The sequence below is a fragment of the Lipotes vexillifer genome, unplaced genomic scaffold, assembly GCF_000442215.2.
Source record: "Lipotes vexillifer unplaced genomic scaffold, Lipotes_vexillifer_v1.1 scaffold86, whole genome shotgun sequence".
NCBI classification, from domain to species: Eukaryota; Metazoa; Chordata; class Mammalia; order Artiodactyla; family Lipotidae; genus Lipotes; species Lipotes vexillifer.
Genome location: NW_006785406.1, coordinates 5,022,997 through 5,044,951, shown reverse-complemented (window position 1 = coordinate 5,044,951; position 21,955 = coordinate 5,022,997). Strand labels below are relative to the sequence as shown.

General features: G+C 40.1%; 1 protein-coding gene across 1 annotated transcript in view; it reads right to left on the bottom strand.

The window, feature by feature from the left end:
- The window catches only part of LOC103070918 (nephrocystin-3), a gene marked incomplete at its 3' end in the record, with an annotated part of 25,488 nt that extends 13,713 nt beyond the window's left edge, over positions 1-11,775 (bottom strand). Inside the window, exons 1-7 of the mRNA XM_007457571.1 lie at positions 11,374-11,775; positions 9,175-9,300; positions 8,451-8,601; positions 6,532-6,684; positions 5,108-5,241; positions 3,534-3,694; positions 1,131-1,287 (exon numbers count right to left, since the gene is read on the bottom strand). Coding sequence (XP_007457633.1) covers positions 1,131-1,287; positions 3,534-3,694; positions 5,108-5,241; positions 6,532-6,684; positions 8,451-8,601; positions 9,175-9,300; positions 11,374-11,766 — 1,275 coding nt within the window. The remainder of the gene's footprint in view (positions 1-1,130; positions 1,288-3,533; positions 3,695-5,107; positions 5,242-6,531; positions 6,685-8,450; positions 8,602-9,174; positions 9,301-11,373) is intronic.
- Positions 11,776-21,955: the final 10,180 nt, after the last annotated feature.

Sequence of the window (21,955 nt, the reverse complement as noted above, 5' to 3'; positions counted from 1 at the left end):
TTTTGGTACGCGGGCCTCTCACTGCTGTGGCCCCTCCCGCTGCGGAGCACAGGCTCCAGACGCGCAGGCCCAGCGGCCATGGCTCACGGGCCCAGCCGCTCCGCAGCACGCGGGATCCTCCCAGACCGGGGCACGAACCCGCGCCCCCTGCATCGGCAGGCGGACTCCCAACAGCTGCACCACCAGGGAAGCCCTAGAGTTGTTTTTGATTGTATTCTTAACACTAACTATAAACATTTACCAAGTTAGTAATGCAAAGCCTGTAATCTCTATTCTAAAATATATCCTACCATGCATCTAGGGATGATCAAATCCTTCTACTCATCATCAGTTTTTGGCTTTTCCCAATGCTTTCAGGAAAGGTTACCATGAAAAGGCTCCTCCTTACACTAATCCTTGGTCAATAATAGATAGAAGGACTCTGTGCTTGGGAAAAAAGCACAGTAGAGATTCTGATTTATCCACTTACAGATCATACACTTTTGAGGCACATATTGCTGTTGATGCCTCTCTTTCTCTCATAGTCCACAACTAATCTGTTAGGAAATCTATTGGCTCTGTCAAAATTTATCCAGAATCCTACTGCTTTATTTTTTTATTTTTTATTTTTTTGCGGTACGCGGGCCTCTCACTGTTGTGGCCTCTCCCGTTGAGGAGCACAGGCTCCGGACGCGCAGGCTCAGTGGCCATGGCTCACGGGCCCACAGCATGTGGGATCTTCCCGGACCGGGGCACGAACCCGTGTCCCCTGCATCGGCAGGCAGACTCTCAACCACTGGACCACCAGGGAAGCCCCCTACTGCTTTTTATCACATCCTCTACCACCACCCTGGTCTAAGCCACCAGCATCTCTCACTTGGATGATGGCAACAGCTCTCCACCTCTGCCCTATCCCACTACCTTCCCTCCAAACCACAGTCAATTCTTCCTTTTTGGTTAAATCCTTCAATGGCTCCCCACCTCACTCTAAGTAAAAAAAACAAGGTTCTTCAGCATCGGCCCCGATGACCGCTCCTACTTATGTCCCCTCACTCGCTCTGCTCCAGCCCCGCTGGCTTCCTTCCTCTCCCAAAACACGCCAGCGCCTCTCTCTGTCAAGCATGTTCTTAAAAACCACCTATGAATTTTACCTTGGCTTTGTTGGTCTTGTTCAGGTTAGAAACTTGATCAATCAGGTGCTGGACAGAGTCAGAACTGACTTTCCCATCTTCCAAACGATGATAAATTAATCGTGGTTTGCCTTCAGGGTTTTTCAGAAAAGCTTCTTCACAGTCTTCCAATAACAAGCTAGATTGGAAATCAGTATTTCTTGTGCTATACTGCACTGTAGCAGCACACAGTTAGTCAATTAACCTAAGTGCCAAGAAGGGGGATTTACTACAATGACAGGTGGCCAGAAAAGGCCCCGCTGCAGAATAAGTGAAACTTTCCAAAAATGGATGTTTTTACAGCTCTGTTCTAGCTTAGTGTCAATATTAAAGTATAATATATTCACTAGCAGACAATGAGAGTAGGTACAATAAATTAAATTTTAAAGCATACATAATTTTAATTTTTTAAAATCTAATTTAAAAAAACTTCTCAAAAATACTGTTAAACATTGCTCAAAATAATGGTCCATACTCATGAGACTTTGCAAATAAATGGAAAACCTAATTCTATTCACAATTATATAATTTCAAGTTAAAACACAAATATCATCAGCCTCAAGGTTTCAAGATTTTTCTCTTCTGTAGTCCTTTAGCCTTTACTCATTGAATAAATGATCTGAACGCTTATACCCCAGATACACTGTAAGAAAGATCCAGAGGCAGATGGGGAAGGTTAGATAGCTATTAAAATCTTGACTGTGGTAAAGGTTAAAAAAAAATTCTAACTATGCTCAATGTACCGTAACTACAGCTTGTACTATTCCTATTTAAATTCCAGAAAAATCTTCAAATAACCTACTAGTGTTTTCTACACCACAAGAAAAACTAAACAATTCCCCTTTCTAAAAAGCATTAAATGAAAGTTTGTCTAGAAAGGCAAATTACTGTGTGTATACAGGGAAAAGCCATTATATGATTCAGAATTTGCATAAAAAACTAAAATACCAGCCCCAATACGAAACAGGAAAAAAAAGCAAAAAGAAGAAAACAGAAAGAAAAAACAGCATGGTTTTAAGGATTAAAGCATTAACAAGAGAAAAACAACAAGTGACATATACTATCACCTAAGATAAAATACTACCTAGATATTAAAGAATAAAACAGGATATATATATATATATATATATATTTTTTTTTTTTTTTGTGGTATGCGGGCCTCTCACTGTTGTGGCCTCTCCCGTTGCGGAGCACAGGCTCTGAACACGCAGGCTCAGTGGCCATGGCTCACGGGCCTAGCCGCTCCGCGGCATGTGGGATTTTCCCGTACTGGGGCACGAACCCGTGTCCCCTGCATCAGCAGGCGGACTCTCAACCACTGCGCCACCAGGGATACCCCAGATATATTCTTAATATAAAAACAAAACAGGAAAATAAAAGAGGGAAGGGGAGGTAAAGGACTCCAACTAAAGGAAATCAAGTTGAAGGAATCCTTAAACTTATTTTGGGAAAAGGTTCCTTGACCACGTAGCTCCTTGGCCACCTGGTCTCTGGGTAGAGTCTTAAGGATCAATGATAGGTTATATTGCAGGGATTCTCATAAAGCTTAGGGCTCCAAACATTTCCAAAGACAGTTAAAGTCAGAGTTGGTCCTCAATAAAAAGAGAAAAATGCTTTGGAAGGATTAAATCCAATCAGATAGAAAATATAGAAAGAAAAATTAACTTCTTATTTAACCTCCTATCTATCTTACTTTGTCTTCTATCTATATATCTAACTGGTAACAAAAAAAAAAAGCTTCATTTGTAGACTAGATTCATTGGTGTGATTATATTTCACATTATAAGAAAACTGCTCACTTCACTGGATTTAAGTAGTTAGCTCCTCAGAGAATTAAAAATATGATTTAACACCTATGCAAGTGTTCAAGTGCCTCTAAATCTGTATCTGAAGAAAGAAAATAATGAAGGTTAATGCTGATTATTGAAATCAGGAGTCACCACCTTCTTCTGTAAAGGGTCAGCTAGTAAACATTTCAGGCTTTGCGGGCCATACAGTCTCTGTTGAAATACTCAACTCTGCTGTTGTAGTGTGAAAGCAGCTATAGACAATACATAAATGAATGACCATACCTGTGCTCCAATAAAACTTTATTTATAAAAACAGGTGGCTGACTGGATTTGACCTGAGGGCCATAGGTTGCTGACCTCTGATTAAAATGATCTTTACATTAATGATGTTAATCTTATAACCTATTAACAAGCCTAACAGTGTGAAACTTTTTTTATTTTATTCACGTATTAAAAGTCATAGAATTTACTGAATTTCATGGATTGTTTTTGATTGTAAGAATGCAATTAGAACTTATCTTTCAAGGTCATCTGGTAATCTCAATTCTATTTATGAGTTTAACTTCTATAATAAATTATAGAATTTTCAGCTTACCTTGGTAAGGTTAAATGAATGAATAAGATAACTAATGAACTCTTCTCAATTTCCCATTTTCTTACAGTGAGGTACTGATTTTCAATATCAATTGGAAAATACACAGCATGGAAAAAATATCCCATTGTCTCACACATTCTTTTAAGTTTAGGTGAATAGTCCTAAAAACAAATTAAAACATAAGAAAGCACAGCTTATTTAACTAAAGATCTAGTCAGCTTCATACTACTTAAAATCAAAAAGGTTATGTTGGATATTCTCTAATTTAAATCTTTAAAAATTATATGATCACATCTTAAAGAAGATCTTTAAGAGAAAAGGCAAGTTTCTCTATAAAATAAAAATAGTAATAGCTTAGCAACTTTCCTGTTTCCTAGCTCAGAAAATGATTTATCTCATAATAAACCAAAAACAACAGGAGTAAAGTATTAGACTATTTTGCTTTGGTAGTTATTTATTTTTATTATTATTATTACAAATGACTTTTGTTTATTGTTATAGGGTGAAAAATGTAAATCCATAGATTTATATAGTAAAAAGTGTCTGCCGTGATATATTAGAACACTAAAACAAACAGATATAAAAATATGTTGGTCTATAACAAATTAAGGTACTTAGTATGATGATTAGTATTATGCAATAAGTTAGTAATTCCCTCAACATGTGTTTGGGAACAGCCTATACTTAGTGAGTAGAAGCTTTGGTTTTCAAAATACTTTGTCTTTTTACCAAAATTGAGTATTATCAAAAAGGAAAGCTAAATGAACTTATTAATCAACAATCTAGACGATGCTAATATAGCAGGTATAGCATGTGACATGCATATTTATTTAAAATTCAGTTAGAACAGTAGTTGGTAAACTTTTCTGTAAAGGGCCAGATGGCAAATTAATAACAGCTTAAGAACTTGGCTGTTTTGGCAGAGGTTTTAGTGGTTCATTTAGCCTCCATCATAATTTATTCTGCCATTAGTGAGAAGTAACCTGAGACAATACATTGAGCGTGGCTGTGTTCCAATATAACTTTATTTATAGACACCAAAATTTGAATTTCATATAATTTTCATGTCAAAATATTATTCTTCTTTTGATTTTTTTCAACCGTTTAAAACTGTAAAAACCAATCTTAGCTCTAGGTCATACACAGACAGACTGCAAGCCAGATTTGGCCCACAGGCTGTAGTTTGCTGACCCCTGCCTTAGATTAACCCCAATGGCTGCCTTGAAAAAGTTAAAACCATGACAAGGATTAAATTTTGACATAATCTGAAACAGATTCAAGAATAGAGCTGGCAGGTATTAACTATAGCAGGCACCATCAGTAAGGGCCGTAAACACTGTGGAGAACGTGTAATGAAGCATTCAAAAGCATAAAGTTCCAAGGTCTTAAATGAATATACTGATAATACTGAGTAAGACGTTTTCTTAAGAAAAGTCCAAGATGCTTCCTACTCTTTAAGACATAATCTAGTGGGTAGTAAACTACTTGGTTCAGGCAATCAGTAGTGTCATAACCAGGACACAATATTAACTTTATTTTAAATCAGTGAATACAGAATTTATAAATGCCCTCACCTTAAGGAAAAGATCCATTTCGGGCTGGGTTTCATCTGTATAAATGAGGTAACATCTGACAGTGTTACTCCACAGAGAATGTGAAAACAAGGGGGTAACTTGTAATAAACTAGCTACAGCAATATCCCAGTCATCTGAAAATAAAATTTCTCATAAGTTCCCGAAAAATAATTACTAGAAAACAGTTGACAAGATGATTCCCCAAAAGTCTGAAAGAAAACAACAGGCATCATCTGATCTCACTTGTAATACCGACAAAGCTTCTAGAATATTAGAAGGCAATCAGTTCTCTAACCTCAAATTCTATCCTGGGACATAAAGCAATCAATGTCACCAGTGGTCTTTCCTAGGGTACCCGTTGGCTCCAGTCAAATGTCAGTGAACTAGGCAACATGGGCTGTTCAATTAGTTTGCTACTTGAGGAGAGCCTACATTCCCAGGCTGGCCTATAGTTTTATCTACTTATTATTCTTGAAATACATTGAGTCAAAACGAAAGTTCAAGAATGGTACAAAACAAAAAATAACCAAAAGATAGTGAGAATGAATATTTTAAGACATATTTGACTAATTCAAAATGCATAAATAAAAAAATAATTTTCATTTTGCTAATAGATAAATAATTTCAGGCTTTTAAAACATTTATTTATTCATTTATTTATCTTTGGCTGCATTGGGTCTTGGCCACTACGCAAGGCTCTCTCTAGTCGCAGTGAGCAGGGGCCACTGCTTGTTGTGGTGCGTGGGCTTCTCACTGCAGTGGCCTGTCTCTGTCGTGGAGCACGGGCTCCAGGCATGTGGGCCTCAGTAGTTGTGGATCACGGGCTCTAGAGCACAGGCTCAGCAGCCATGGCTTTAGTTGCTCCACAGCAGGTGGGATCCTCCTGGACCAGGGCTTAAACTCGTGTCCCCTGCATTGGCAGGTGGACTCCTAACCACTGTGCCACCAGGGAAGTCCCTATATTTCAAAGTTTTAAGAAAAGAGTGGAGCTACTTATAACATTTCAGATCTGAGGTGGTATTGAAATTCTGAACAGATCTTAAGAGCTGTCTTGGATACCAAATTATATAAAAGATAATGAATAAGAATACTATATTATATAACTGAAATTTTGTACTCTACTCCACAACTTCTCTAACCTTCGACACCATCAAAGATGCAGAGGGAAAGACTAAACACTACTGTTTTTCAGTTAATCTACATTAGGCTCTCACCGCTCAACTAAAACATCTGATCCTGATGTGAATTATGCAACTTCATCATTCCTGGTCAGTGACAAGTACCAGTACATGATGGTTTGACAGTGGAAGACAACCAAAACACAAGTCTCATGCTCTGCTGATGGCAGTTTTCCCAGCATAAGATTATAGTACACAAACAGTCACTACCATTAACCAAGGTAATTGGCAAATGGCGTGTGTTACCTCTGTTGACGTTAGCAAAGGGTCCTTCTATATCTATAGAACTATGGGCAAACTCAGGGCCCCGGAAAGACTGCTGAAGCTGAATCATACTTCCTATGGAGGGCTCACTTCCCAAGGCTCCACCAGTCCAATACTCGCACTGGGGTCCAGCAGCTGTAAAAGCAAGAGATTTCATCTGATGAAAACCAAATTATATTGGAATTTCAAAAACTTATCATATATATTCAATGGATTTCTAATGCAAAAAATACTACAATATTATAAATACAACAGATATTCAAACTTTGATTTTGAAATCAAAACAATGATTTTGAATGTACTTTGCCACCAACTTCTGGCAAGTTCTAAGGTGGTGGTTAACATAATTCTGGTTATCACCTCAAACTTAAAAAGGGGATTAAAAAGAGAAAGATGAAAAGAAATTAGGAATACAATAACCAAAAGAATTATAATAACAGAGAGGAGTTAAAAACACCCCCCAACAAAAATATTCTAAAAAACATTCCTAACTGTATGATTTAGGTATCAGTGTAAAATGTGAAGGAAAGAATTTCAAAGGAAGACTATTACTGGCACACCAGTAATTAATATTGGTAATTCATTAGGATGTAAGCTAAGGATGTAAAGAGCACATTTTCTTAACCTCTCAGAGCAAAAAAAATTAATGTCTGAATCAACAGGTACTTATGAACATGTTGATTTATTTTAATAAATAATAATTCATGGCATCCTTGACTAAACATAAGTAAACTGGTATTTGGGCTAAATCTCTGGCAAAACTGGGATTATTATTTGTGGGTGACAAATAATGAGTGACATTCCCTCAAGCATTCCTTCTTCATGTTTATATCGAAATAGGAAGAAAGACCTACGAGGAAATATTAACTCGTTTTTATTAACTTGCTAAGAGAATTAGAATATAATAGTTTTGAAACCCTGTACATTTTAACATATGTCAATACTGAAACAATCACGAGGACTAATGCCATTAAGAATCACTTCACTTTTTTTTCTCAAAAGTTAGTAATAAAATTCCCAGGATGCTAGTCAAATTCCAATGGTACTAAAATGAAAATTAAGAGGGAATTATCAGTTGCCATATTTCACTCCAAAATACATCAGTTTGTAAGAATATAATTATAGTTTTTTTAATAAATGGGAGAGTGACTGCATTTTTCCACCGCATTTAAAATAGAATATTTCTCAAAATCAATCACACTTTATTATTATTTCCTTGGAACACAGTGGACCCTTTCAGTCTAGGATTCCAAGTTTTTCTTTATTTCTCGAAAAAACACTTTCTATGTTTAATTGTAAAACAAAAACTTTAAAAGTATTTTACAAAACTGTATTGGAAACCACTCAATGAAATATTATGCAGATATTCTGATAGTTGTAAAGAATATATCAATTATGTGGAAAAATAATGTGACAGAGACTACTAACTGTCCTCCAACAACCATCCTCCCCTTCTTCCTTTAGTGACACAACCCCAAATTTTATGTGGATACATGGCTCTCCTGCTAATGATTACACTTTCCCATCTTCCTAGGTAGAGTTCTGGCCAATGGGGTTTGAGTAGGAGTAACTGTATATCTTTCAGATTGTGCTTTCAAGGAAAGTAAGGTATTCCCTCCCTCCCCCTGGCTAAATTGTAGATGTGATGTTGGGACTTAGAGGGGCTTAGACCAGAGAGAGAAAAGCTATGGGTTAAGGTTGGTAGAACAATGAGACAGAAGGAACCTCAGCCTCTACATCATGGACTTCATAGAAAAGAGCTGTCATAACAACTGAGAAAGAGAACGTGCAACTCTATTTGTAACAGCAATTACTTATAAGTAAAACGATTCAAAGTTGGCTCTATAATCATTATACCTATATTGAAATCTCAAAATATTATATATAGGAAATAAATTTACCAGTAACATCTGTACAGTTGTCATCTGAATCAGACTCTCCAGGATCAAATACATGGATCCCCTGAACCTGTAGCCTCTGAAGTTTACTCTCCAACTCTCGCTTGGCCCTCAATAAATCCTGAATTTCATTTTCCTTGGTCTCCCTAAAAATCTTTAAAAGAAGGATTTTAATTTTGAAACCCTTTTCGATAATCAAAAATTGTATCATCAACTTTTAAGGGAAAATTCTTTCTTTCACAAAATCAATATTCATTTGGTCCTTGATCTCCCCTTTTGTAGGATGAATAATCTGCGTACCTCTACATCACTGTTTTGTAACTGGAACCCACTGGAATTCCAGCAGGATGTGTGTCTGTAGTGTGGAGCTGCCTTGTGTGCTACCGATGTTTAGCAAATTTGTCCCCCTCCCATTTAATGCCAGTAATGCTTACCCATAGAAAACATCCCCAAACATTCTAAATGCTTTCCCCTAACAGAAACAATTTCCTTTCCCGCCCCCCCCCCAAATCCCTATTAAAATGTTCACTTTTATACCTTTTCTTTGAAACTACCTGAAGTTTACCTCGTCCAACTCAAAAATGTAAAGTGCTTTAGTTTAGTTCTTATAACTTTCATGGCTCCTACATCATTTACTTCTGGTTATTCATCGCAGTATTATATGAACTTTAAAAATAAACTGCTTTTATTCCATATCACTTTGGGGATAAAGATGTATGAAATTTACCTTAAATTGCCTCTTAACTTTATCTCTGTCATGTTCAAATGTAGCTGCTCTCTCCATTGCTTGATATTTTGCTTCTAAAGCACTTTCCTTTTCCCGAAGTATCTTCTGGTAAGTTTTCTGAAGTGCCTGGAATAATTTACCTCGTTATTTATAACAAAAATAGCATGCCTCCCAAATTTTACATTATCTTATATACATATTAAATATCTTAGAATTTTAACCATCTACTTACTTTTTCACCAGTTATCAAGAACTGCATATTGCCATTCTACTCAAACACATAATGAAAAAAAAACCGCAAATATGCTTGAATTATAAATGAAGATATTTGACATTAAGCTTTCAATGGAAATTAATGCTTTTTCTTTGAAATACTGCACTAGTTCTTAATCTTCACTACACCTCAGCTTTCCCATCTTTAAGAGAACAAAAAGTACAACTTGTAAGGCTTAATTTAACCTGAAGGATAATTACTTCTGTGAGACTGTGCACTCCTTGGCTCCATGTCTTACTCCTTTTGCTAGCCCCAAGCACTAGCAGTGCCTGATACACGACAGGCTTCCAGTAAATGTCTGACTGAATGAATTAAATAAATACAGAAGGTTTTTAAAAAATGTCTAGATATGTGAGAAAGGTATCAAAAGGGTTACATAAGGAATCAGGATTCGTAACACGAATAACCTGGGACTGTGACATTTGTCAACACTTAGTGCACTCTACCCTGGTTGGTCTGGCTTTCTTTTCTACCTCCACCTCAGTCTTTTGCAATATGCAGTGAGTCCAAGACAATGGCTTGGATGCATGAAATCAGATATCTGAAATGCATAAGTCCATTTCATACATGCAAGTGCATTAAGACTGCCCAATAGGAAAATCTGTAAGACAACAGATAAAACTGCTTATGTCTTCTCAGATAACAGTGCCAATTATACAACAGCTAATGGGGGTGGGGTAGGGGTGGAGAGGGATTGACTAGAAGGACTAGTCTAGAAGGAAGAAGGCTTCTTCCTTCTAGAAAAATCAGGTCTGAGGTATTTATTCTATTCCTCCTGTAATGGGCTCAGGAACACTTGGGCTGTCCAGAAGTCTCTTCCATAGTAAAGAAAAATAGAGTAAACAAACTACAACCCTCAGAGGGGCCCCAAGCTGATGACACAAAGTCTCACGCCTTTGCTCACAAAAAAATAACTTTCCTAATAATCAGTTAAAATAGATCTATTACAGGAAGGGCATGTAATAATTGTTTTTTGAGTAATTTAATCAAGTGGATTAAGGAAATTTGACTATACCTAGGGAACATTTTCAACCACAGCAGTTAAGGTGGTGAAAATCAGGGGCTGCCAGAAAAATTCACTGATCACTGAAATCCAACAGCTATGGAACTTCACAAAGAAACGAAAATAGGGGCTTCCTCGTGGCACAGTGGTTAAGAATCCACCTGCCAATGCAGGGGACAAGGGTTCAAGCCCTGGTCCAGGAAGATACCACCTGCTGCGGAACAACTAAGCCCGTGTGCCACAACTACTGAAGCCCGCGTGCCTAGAGCCCGTGCTTCACAACAAGAGCAGCCACGGCAGTGAGAAGCCTGCGCACTGTGATGAACAGTAGCCCCCACCCTCGCCTCGACTAGAGAAAGCCTGCCCTTAGCAAGGAAGGCCCAACGCAGCCAAAAAAACCAAGAATAAATAAATTAAAAAATATATTTAAAAAAAGAATAAAAATAAATTTTAAAAAAATTAAAAAAAAAAGAAACTGAGACAGAAGCCCCACCTCCGAGGTATGTAAATTTGTGGGGGGGTGGAGGGGTGGGAGGGCGAGGCGTGGTTAAAAACTCCTAGGAAGGGTTTGATGAGTTGCCTCAACAGATGTCACCAAAGTCTTTGGTGTATATGTGTGCCCCATGTGGACCTACTTCTCTGGAGATTAGCATATGTTGCTTCAGGACACTTTCAGGCTAATTGCTTCAGGGCATCTGAATGAATGCACCAGAAACAGAAAAGGGTGGGGGCGGTTAGTTAAGGAATCAGTTTAGACCCCAAGACAGTACGTCCCCTCAAATTTAAATGCCGAGCAGTCAGGCGTCCAGGGGTCCAACTGGCAGTGCGGCCAAGAGGCTGCAGGGCGGTGGGAAGGCGGCCCCGGGGCTCAGTTTCCCGGGTGTCGCGGCCGTCTCCGGTGAGCGCCCGGGCCCGGCGTTACCTGCAGCTCTGCCCGCAGCCGCTTGTTCTCCGTGTCCAGCTTGGCCTCGCGGCGGCCCATGGATAACAACTCCTGGTTCTTGCTGACCCGGAAGATCTCGTACTCCTTCTTCAGCCGCTCGTACTCGGCCGCCGCGTACTCCAGCTCGGGCACAGACGAGCCAGTGGACTTGAAGCTGGCCCCCAGCAGCCCGCCGCCGCCCGCCCCGCGGGGCAGCGAACCCGGCCCGGCCCCCGCCCCCGCCCCCGCGCCCCGGCGGAACGAGCTGCGCAGCAGGCGGGCCTTGGGCTTCACCTCCACCGGGATCTCGCAGGCCTCGCCGCCGCCCGCCCCGTACGTGTCCTCGATCACCTCCCCGCCGGCGGGGCTCACGAGCGACGAGGCAGTCCCCATGGCGCCGGCGGCCGCCGCTCCTTGCCACCAAGTACCAGGAGGGGGCGGGACCAGACGAGTGAGATGGGGCGGGGCAGCAGGAAGGGGCGGGGCGAGCGCATCGAGAAGGGGAGGGCCAGTGGGCGGACCAGAGGGATGGGGAGGGGCAGCCGGGTAGTACGGGGCGGGGCAGGGTGGCTAGGCGGGGCCAGAGGAGCGGAACGGATGGGGCGGGGCAGCAGGGCTGGGCTGGGAGTGAGAGCGGAGCGCGCGGGGCGGAGTGATCAGCTTGGCGGTTGCGCAGTTCCACGATTGCGCTACGTCAAGGCCTACGGACAAGGTGAGGTTTTGACTTTTTGCAACAAGGGACACTGCAGACAGCACTTCACAGGAATATGGGGCATCTCACCAAGTAAAGGAAAGGATAGACTATGACAGTATTTGAGGGATATCATGAAAAATGGAGAGAGATGGGAAAACAGTTTTAAACTTTTAAGTCAAGAAAAATGTGGGGTTGGCGTCTTCTCTCTTATGCTGTCTTGTGTTCTTGCCCCTCCGCCGGGTTTCTAACCTCTCCAGGTTTGGAGCCCTGGGAAGGAGGACAGGAGAGGGGAGGGAAAGGCTTTGATTGACACTGCTGTGAACTGGATGTTTGTGCTCTTTGGACTTGGCAGACGGTTAAAACTGGCCCTTCTCAGAGATAGTTCTGTAATTTCTTCAAAGACTCTCTCCCCCTCATAACTGGAAATATTTAATCTTCAGTTTTCTTGACCTGGGATGGTGCAGCTGTATTCCAGCTGGTGCTCACTGCTTCCCCAGCTGTAACGAATTCAGTGATACTTTAAGGATCCTGTCCGCTGATGTTTATTCCTCCCTACAGGGTCCCACTTGGACAGACCCAAGATAATTCATGCTAGCTCACTTGCTGGTGGGGTCCATATCTGATCTACAGGTGTTACAGGTCAGGTTTCCTGGGAAACATATTCTGAAATGGAGATAACCATGCAAGATGTTTATTTGGGAGTGTCCTTGGGATCAACACCTGTAGAAAGGAAGGGAAAGAAGCAAAATTGGTCAGCGGGAGAAGCTGAGCTTTGCTGCAGCCTCAAGAGAGGCCTTAGCCAATCTACAGGGAGTTCTGATCCTGGGATAGCTCTGCAGAGTTGTTCTAAATTGGGGTGGGGGGTTGGGACTTTGTACCCCCATACCAGACAGTCATCAGCTTTCTTCAGCCAAAGTAATCCCCTAGGAGACTGACAGTTGAGGAGTCTGTTGGCATCACTTACAGTGGCTGGAGGAACAAGTTTTTCAGGCATCACAACATCTACCACAACAGGAAACACATTTTCATCTCAAAGAACTCTGGGAATGCAGGCCAGTTCTCACTCCCTCCATCAAAGTAGCTAGTCATCCTTTCTTTTACCCTTTAAATTTTCTTCAGGAGGGAATCAGATACCAGGCCACTGTGTTCTTCACACTCCAAGAGATACATATTAACTTCTTCAAATAGTCTCCTGAGATAAGGGGAAACATTCCCACCATCAAGTATCTCAAGAACTCCTCTCTTTTAAAGTCCTTTCTGATTGCCAGCTTCTAATACTTGTACCCTCAATGTGGATCAGTGGTTCAGGGAATCATTCACTAGGTTTCTGCCACCTCCTTTGGAATGTGCATCAGCTGGAGACTTCCACTATTATGCTTGCATACTAAAATAAAAAGCCATCACTCATTCCCTCCAAACCAATAGCAAACTACAGTAACTTCCCATAACTTGTGGAGTAAATTCAGATTCTGCAGCCTAGGAACAGTGCCCTGGAGCAATGACTCTCCTTTCCTCACCTCTAATTTATCCAGTAACATCCCTCTACACACGTTCTTCCACCCTAGTTGGGCTGATTTTCTTCTTGTCCTCATACCAATGTAGTTTCTATTTCCTTTCAGTACTCTGCCAAACCTCATTTCTTTTAAAGTCTAGCTTCTTTCTCTAAGAAACTTTCCCTGGATAATCATACCTTTCAAGAGTTTATCATATCAATATTTTCAATTCAATAATCTTTGCCTTTGTGCAAAATACTGTACTTAACTTTTCCTGAGCTTGTTCTCCATTAATTGTGTCCCCATTCTATTCATCTTGGTTTTTGGTAGTTGTTATTGTTATGATGCCATTTGTTGCTTAGATTCATCACCAGCAATCATATTGAACTCCTGCTGAGAACACAATGTAGTGGAAATGACTGATGACCCAAAGAGATGTCAGATGTGGCTGGGGTTCTCAAAAAGCATAGGAGTTGGGCTTCCCTGGTGGCGCAGTGCTTGAGAGTCCGCCTGCCGATGCAGGAGACGCGGGTTCGTGCCCCGTTTCGGGAGGATCCCACATGCCGCGGAGCGGCTGGGCCCGTGAGCCATGGCCGCTGGGCCTGCGCGTCCGGAGCTTGTGCTCCGCAAATGGGAGAGGCCACGACAGTGAGAGGCCCGCATAACGCAAGAAAAAAAAAAAAAAAAAAGCATAGGAGTTGTCACTGCCTTCCCTAATAACCTTTACATAGTTTTGCAGATGCCCCCCCCAAAACAAATCCAGGTTTGCTGAGACCATGGAGACTCCTTTCTATATAGTGATTACTGGCTGTCTTTCTCATCAAGGACAATATGTATAAATTCAGCACACATACTGACCTTGGATAACTGTTGGTTAATGCCGAAGTGACATAACTGAGTGCGTGAGCCCAGAGGTGACCAGTTACAGGGTGCCAGCAGATACTCAGTGTTGTTGGTTTCCAACATATTTCTTAATCCTAAACTTATCACAGAATTTGTTCCAGTTTCCAACCTCATAATTTGTTTCCCTTCTTTATGCTGAATTTAACCCACAAACATCAGTCTTCATTTTGAAAGGATAATTTTGACTACAGAACTATGGTGAGGAATGAAGTCTCTGGCAGGCAGCTTATGGCCCGTTAAAGATGGCTACAAAATTTTTAATACTCTATCCATTGAAAGGTGAGGTTTATGATGAGGATAGGCTACATAATTTGTGGGACCCAGTTCAAAATGAAAATGTAGTGCCCTTTGTTCAAAAATTATAAAGCATTTCAAGACAACAATAAACCAAGCATGGACTCCTTTTGAGTTCAGGTTTCTATGCAGCTGCACTTGAGGTTTTTCAAAGGGCCACACAGCCAACACTCCAGCCTGTTTATGACTCCTCCCCTTGAATCTGGTTGAGCTCTGGAACTTTTTTGACCAGTAGACTATGGCAGAAATGACTCTGTTCCACTTTCTGTATCTTGGAACACTCTCTCTAGGAGCCTTGAGCTGCCATGTAAGGAGACCTACTACTCCAGCCAAGGCTGTCAGACTGGAGAGGTTGTGTGTAGGCATTCCAGGCAACAGTCCCAGTTGGCCAAGCCTTCCAGCCAAAGCATGTGAAATGAAGCCATCTTGGACTCCTCAGGCCAAACTGTTTGCTCATTGGGTACCACTCAGTGACTTTAATCAGCACCACAAGGAGAGAAGAAGAATCATCCAGCCGAGCTCTGCCCAAATCTTGACCCACAAAATCATGAAGTGTAATAAAATTCTTAGTTTAAGCCAATGAATTTGATGGTAATTTCTTCTCACACCTGGAACATGAGAAAAATTTCCTCACATTTGGTCAGGTAGCTTGTAAAATTAATTAAAAACAATGCTGCCGCCATTAAAAAAAAATGTGATTTGTAGAATAAATATCATTTGTGTAGGTTAGTGTATGTTGGTTGTCCAGACTGTGACTCACAAATTGCTTGGGACATTTGTTAAAAATTGAGATCCACTGAGTTTTTTGTTTTTTTTTACATCTTTATTGGAGTATAATTGCTTTACAATGGTGTGTTAGTTTCTGCTTTATAACAAAGTGAATCAGTTATACATATACATATGTTCTCATACCTCTTCCCTCTTGTGTCTCCCTCCCTCCCACCCTCCCTATCCCACCCCTCCAGGCAGTCACAAAGCACCAAGCTGATCTCCCTGTGCTATGCGGCTGCTTCCCACTAGCTATCTACCTTATGTTTGGTAATGTATATATGTCCATGCCTCTCTCTCACTTTGTCACAGCTTACCCGTCCCCCTCCCCATATACTCAAGTCCATTCGCTAGTACATCTGTGTCTTTATTCCTGTCTTACCGCTAGGATCTTCATGGCATTTTTTTTTCTTAAATTCCATATATATGTGTTAGCATACGGTATTTGTCTTTCTCTTTCTGACTTACTTCACTCTGTATGACAGACTCTAGGTCTATCCACCTCATTACAAATAGCTCAATTTCATTTCTTTTTATGGCTGAGTAATGTTCCATTGTATATATGTGCCACATCTTCTTGATGCATTCATCCAATGATGGACACTTAGGTTGTTTCCATCTCCTGGCTATTGTAAATACAGCTGCAATGAACATTTTGGTACATGACTCGTTTTGTTTTGTTTTGTTTTGTTTTTTGTTTTTGTTTTGCGGTATGCGGGCCTCTCACTGTTGTGGCCTCTCCCGTTGTGGAGCACAGGCTTCGGACGCGCAGGCTCAGCGGCCATGGCTCACGGGCCCAGCCGCTCCGCGGCATGTGGGATCTTCCCGGGCCAGGGCACAAACCCGTGTCCCCTGCATCGGCAGGCAGACTCTCAACCACTGTGCCACCAGGGAAACCCTATGTGACTCTTTCTGAATTTTGGTTTTCTAGGGTATATGCCCAGTAGTGGGATTGCTGGGTCATATGGTAGTTCTATTTTTAGTTTTTTAAGGAACCTCCATACTGTTCTCCATAGTGGCTGAACCAATTCACATTCCCACCAGCAGTGCAAGAGTGTTCCCTTTTCTCCACACCCTCTCCAGCATTTATTGTTTCTAGATTTTTTGATGATGGCCATTCTGACTGGTGTGAGATGATATCTCATTGTAGTTTTGATTTGCATTTCTCTAATGATTAATGATGTTGAGCATTCTTTCATGTGTTTGTTGGCAGTCTGTATATCTTCTTTGGAGAAATGTCTATTTAGGTCTTCTGCCCATTTTTGGATTGGGTTGTTTATTTTTTTGTTATTGAGCTGCATGAGCTGCCTGTAAATTTTAGAGATTAATCCTTTGTCAGTTGATTCATTTGCAAATATTTTCTCCCATTCTGAGGGTTGTCTTTTGGTCTTGTTTATGGTTTCCTTTGCTGTGCAAAAGCTTTTAAGTTTCATTAGGTCCCATTTGTTTATTTTTGTTTTTATTTCCATTTCTCTAGGAGGTGGGTCAAAAAGGATCTTGCTGTGATTTATGTCATAGAGTGTTCTGCCTATGTTTTCCTCTAAGAGTTTGATAGTTTCTGGCCTTACATTTAGGTCTTTAATCCATTTTGAGCTTATTTTTGTGTATGGTGTTAGGGAGAGATCTAATCTCATACTTTTACATGTACCTCTCCAGTTTTCCCGGCACCACCTATTGAAGAGGCTGTCCTTTCTCCACTGTACGTTCCTGCCTCCTTTATCAAAGATAAGGTGAGCATATGTGTGTGGGTTTATCGCTGGGCTTTCCATCCTGTTCCATTGATCTGTCTTTCTGTTTTTGTGCCAGTACCATACTGTCTTGATTACTGTAGCTTTGTAGTATAGTCTGAAGTCAGGCAGCCTGATTCCTCCAGCTCCATTTTTTGTTCTCAAGATTGCTTTGGCTATTCGGGGTCTTTTGTGTTTCCATACAAATTGTGAAATTTTTTGTTCTAGTTCTGTGAAAAATGCCAGTGGTAGTTTGATAGGGATTGCATTGAATCTATAGATTGCTTTGGGAAGTAGAGTCATTTTCACAATGTTGATTCTTCCAATCCAAGAACATGGTATATCTCTCCATCTGTTTGTATCATCTTTAATTTCTTTCATCAGTGTCTTATAATTTTCTGCATACAGGTCTTTTGTCTCCTTAGGTAGGTTTATTCCTAGATATTTTATTCTTTTTGTTGCAATGGTAAATGGGAGTGTTTTCTTGATTTCACTTTCAGATTTTTCATCATTAGTATATAGGAATGCCAGAGATTTCTGTGCATTAATTTTGTATCCTGCTACTTTACCAAATTCATTGATTAGCTCTAGTAGTTTTCTGGTAGCATCTTTAGGATTCTCTATGTATAGTATCATGTCATCTGCAAACAGTGACAGCTTTACTTCTTCTTTTCCGATTTGGATTCCTTTTATTTCCTTTTCTTCTCTGATTGCTGTGGCTAAAACTTCCAGAACTATGTTGAATAAGAGTGGTGAGAGTGGGCAACCTTGTCTTGTTCCTGAGCTTAGTGGAATTGCTTTCAGATTTTCACCATTGAGGACGATGTTGGCTGTGGGTTTGTCATATATGGCCTTTATTACATTGAGGAAAGTTACCTCTTTGCCTACTTCCTGCAGGGTTTTTATCATAAATTGATGTTGAATTTTGTGGAAAGCTTTCTCTGCATCTATTGAGATGATCTTATGGTTTTTCTCCTTCAATTTGTTAATATGGTATATCACATTGATTGATTTGCGTATATTGAAGAATCCTTGCATTCCTGGAATAAACCCCACTTGATCATGGTGTATGATCCTTTTAATGTGCTGTTGGATTCTGTTTGCTAGTATTTTGTTGAGGATTTTTGCATCTATATTCATCAGTGATATTGGCCTGTAGTTTTCTTTCTTTGTGACATCCTTGTCTGGTTTTGGTATCAAGGTGATGATGGCCTTGTAGAATGAGTTTGGGAGTGTTCCTCCCTCTGCTATATTTTGGAGGAGTTTGAGAAGGATAGGTGTTAGCTCTTCTCTAAATGTTTGATAGAATTCGCCTGTGAAGCCATCTGGTCCTGGGCGTTTGTTTGTTGGAAGATTTTTAATCACAGTTTCAATTTCAGTGCTTGTGATTGGTCTGTTCATATTTTCTATTTCTTTCTGATTCAGTCTTGGCAGGTTGTGCATATCTAAGAATTTGTCCATTTCTTCCAGGTTGTCCATTTTATTGGCATAGAGTTGCTTGTAGTAATCTCTCATGATCTTTTGTATTTCTGCAGTGTCAGTTGTTACTTCTCCTTTTTTCATTTATAATTCTATTGATTTGAGTCTTCTCCCTTTTTTGCTTGATGAGTCTGGCTAAAGGTTTATCAACTTTGTTTGTCTTCTCAACGAACCAGCTTTGAGTTTTATTGATCTTTGCTATCGTTTCCTTCATTTCTTTTTCTTTTATTTCTGATCTGATTTTTATAGTTTCTTCCCTTCTGCTAACTTTGGGGTTTTTTTTTGTTCTTCTTTCTCTAATTGCATTAGGTGCAAAGCTAGGTTGTTTATTTGAGATGTTTCCTGTTTCTTAAGGTAGGATTGTATTGCTATAAACTTCCCTCTTAGAACTGCTTTTGCTGCATCCCATAGGTTTTGGGTCATTGTGTCTCCACTGTTATTTGTTTCTAGGTATTTTTTGATTTCCTCTTTGATTTCTTCAGTGATCACTTCGTTATTAAGTAGTGTATTGTTTAGCCTCCATGTCTTTGTATTTTTTACAGATCTTTTCCTGTAATTGATATCTAGTCTCATAGCATTGTGTTCGAAAAGATAGTGGATACAATTTCAATTTTCTTAAATTTACCAAGTCTTGTTTTGTGACCCAAGATATGATCTGTTCTGGAGAATGTTCCATAAGCACTTGAGAAAAATGTGTATTCTGTTGCTTTTGGATGGAATGTCCTATAAATATCAATTAAGTCCATCTTGTTTAATGTATCATTTGAAGCTTCGGTTTCCTTATTTATTTTCATTTTGGATGATCTGTCCATTGGTGAAAGTGGGGTGTTAAAGTCCCCTACTATGAATGTGTTAGTGTCGATTTCCCCTTTTATGGCTGTTAGTATTTGCCTTATGTATTGAGGTGCTCCTATGTTGGGTGCATAAATATTTACAATTGTTATATCTTCTTCTTGGATCGATCCATTGATCATTATGTAGTGTCCTTCTTTGTGTCTACTAATAGTCTTTATTTTAAAGTCTATTTTGTCTGATATGAGAATTGCTACTCCAGCTTTCTTTTGGTTTCCATTTGCATGGAATATCTTTTTCCATCCCCTTACTTTCAGTTTGTATGTGTCTCTAGGTCTGAAGTGGGTCTCTTGTAGGCCACATATATATGGGTCTTGTTTTTGTATCCATTCAGCCAATCTGTATCTTTTGGTGGGAGCATTTAGTCCATTTACATTTAAGGTAATTATCGATATGTATGTTCCTATTCCCATTTTTTTTAATTGTTTTGGGTTCGTTATTGTAGGTCTTTACCTTCTTTTGTGTTTCTTGTCTAGAGAAGATCCTTAAGCATTTGTTGTAAAGCTGGTTTGGTGGTGCTGTACTCTCTTAGCTTTTGCTTGTCTGTAAAGGTTTTAATTTCTCCATCAAATCTGAATGAGATCCTTGCTGGGCAGAGTAATCTTGGTTGTAGGTTTCTCTACTTCATCAGTTTAAATATGTCCTGCCAGTCCCTTCTGGCTTGCAGAGTTTCTGCTGAAACATCAGCTGTTAACCTTATGGGAATTCCTTTGTTTGTTATTTGTTGTTTTTCCCTTGCTGCTTTTAATATGTTTTCTTTGTATTTAATTTTTGACAATTTGATTAATATGTGTCTTCGTGTATTTCTCCTTGGACTTATCCTGTGTGGGACTCTCTGTGCTTCCTGGACTTGATTAACTATTTCCTTTCCCATATTAGGGAAGTCTTTAACTATAATCTCTTCAAATATCTTCTCAGTCTCTTTCTTTTTCTCTTCTTCTTCTGGAACCCTTATAATTCAAATGTTGGTGCATTTATGTTGTCCTAGAGGTCTCTGAGAATGTTCTCAGTTCTTTTCATTCTTTTTTCTTTATTCTGCTCTGCAGTAGTTATTTCCACTATTTTATCTTCCAGGTCACTTATCCGTTCTTTTGCCTCAGTTATTCTGCTATTGATCCCATCTAGAGTATTTTTAATTTCATTTATTGTTTTGTTCATCATTGTTTCATCTTTAGTTCTTCTTGGTCTTTGTTATATGTTTCTTGCCTTTTGTCCATTCTATTTCCAAGATTTTGGATCATCTTTACTATCATTATTCTGATTTCTTTTTCAGGTAGACTGCCTATTTCCTCTTCATTTGTTATGTGCGGTGGGTTTTTATCTTGCTCCTTCATCTGCTGTGTGTTTTTCTGTCTTCTCATTTTGCTTATCTTACTGTGTTTGGGGTCTCCTTTTTGCAGGCTGCAGGTTCGTAGTTCCCGTTGTTTTTGGTGTCTGTCCCCAGTGGCTAAAGTTGGTTCAGTGGGTTGTGTAGGCTTCCTGGTGGAGGGCACTAGTGCCTGTGTTCTTGTGGATGAGGCTGGGTCTTGTCTTTCTGGTGCGCAGTTCCACATCTGGTGGTGTGTTTTGGGGTGTCTGTGGCCTTATTATGATTTTAGGCAGCCTCTCTGCTACTGGGTGGGGTTGTGTTCCTGTCTTGCTAGTTGTTTGGCGTACGGCGTCCAGCTCTTTAGCTTGATGGTCGTTGAGTGAAGCTGAGAGCTGGTGTTGAGGTGGAGTCTCTGGGATATTTTCGCCGTTTGATATTATGTGGAGCTGGGAAGTCTCTTGTGGACCAGTGTCCTGAAGTTGGCTCTGCCACCTCAGAGGCACAGCACTGACTCCTGGATGTAGCACCAAGAGCCTGTCATCCACATGGCTCAGAATAAAAGGGAGAAAAAGTAGAAAGAAAGAATTAGTAGAAGTCGAAAGAAAGAAAGAAAGGAGGGAGGGAGGTAGGCAGGAAGAAAGCAGGGAGGGAGAGAAGGAAGGAAAAGAAGAAAGAAGATAAAGTAAAATAAAATAAAGTAAGATAAAATATAATAAAGTTATTAAAATAAAAAATAATTATTAAGAAAAAAATTAAACAAACAACAACAACAACAAAAAATGGACGGATAGAACCCTAGGGCAAATGGTGGAAGCAAAGCTATACAGACAAAATCTCACACAGAATCATACCCATACACACTCTCAAAAAGAGGAAAAGGGGAAAAAAATCATAAATCTTGCTCTCAGAGTCCACCTCCTCAATTTGGGATGATTCGTTGTCTATTCATGTATTCCACAGATGCAGGGTACATCAAGTTGATTGTGGAGCTTTAATCCGCTGCTTCTGAGGCTGGTGGGAGAGATTTCCCTTTCTCTTCTTTGTTCTCATAGTTCCTGAGGCT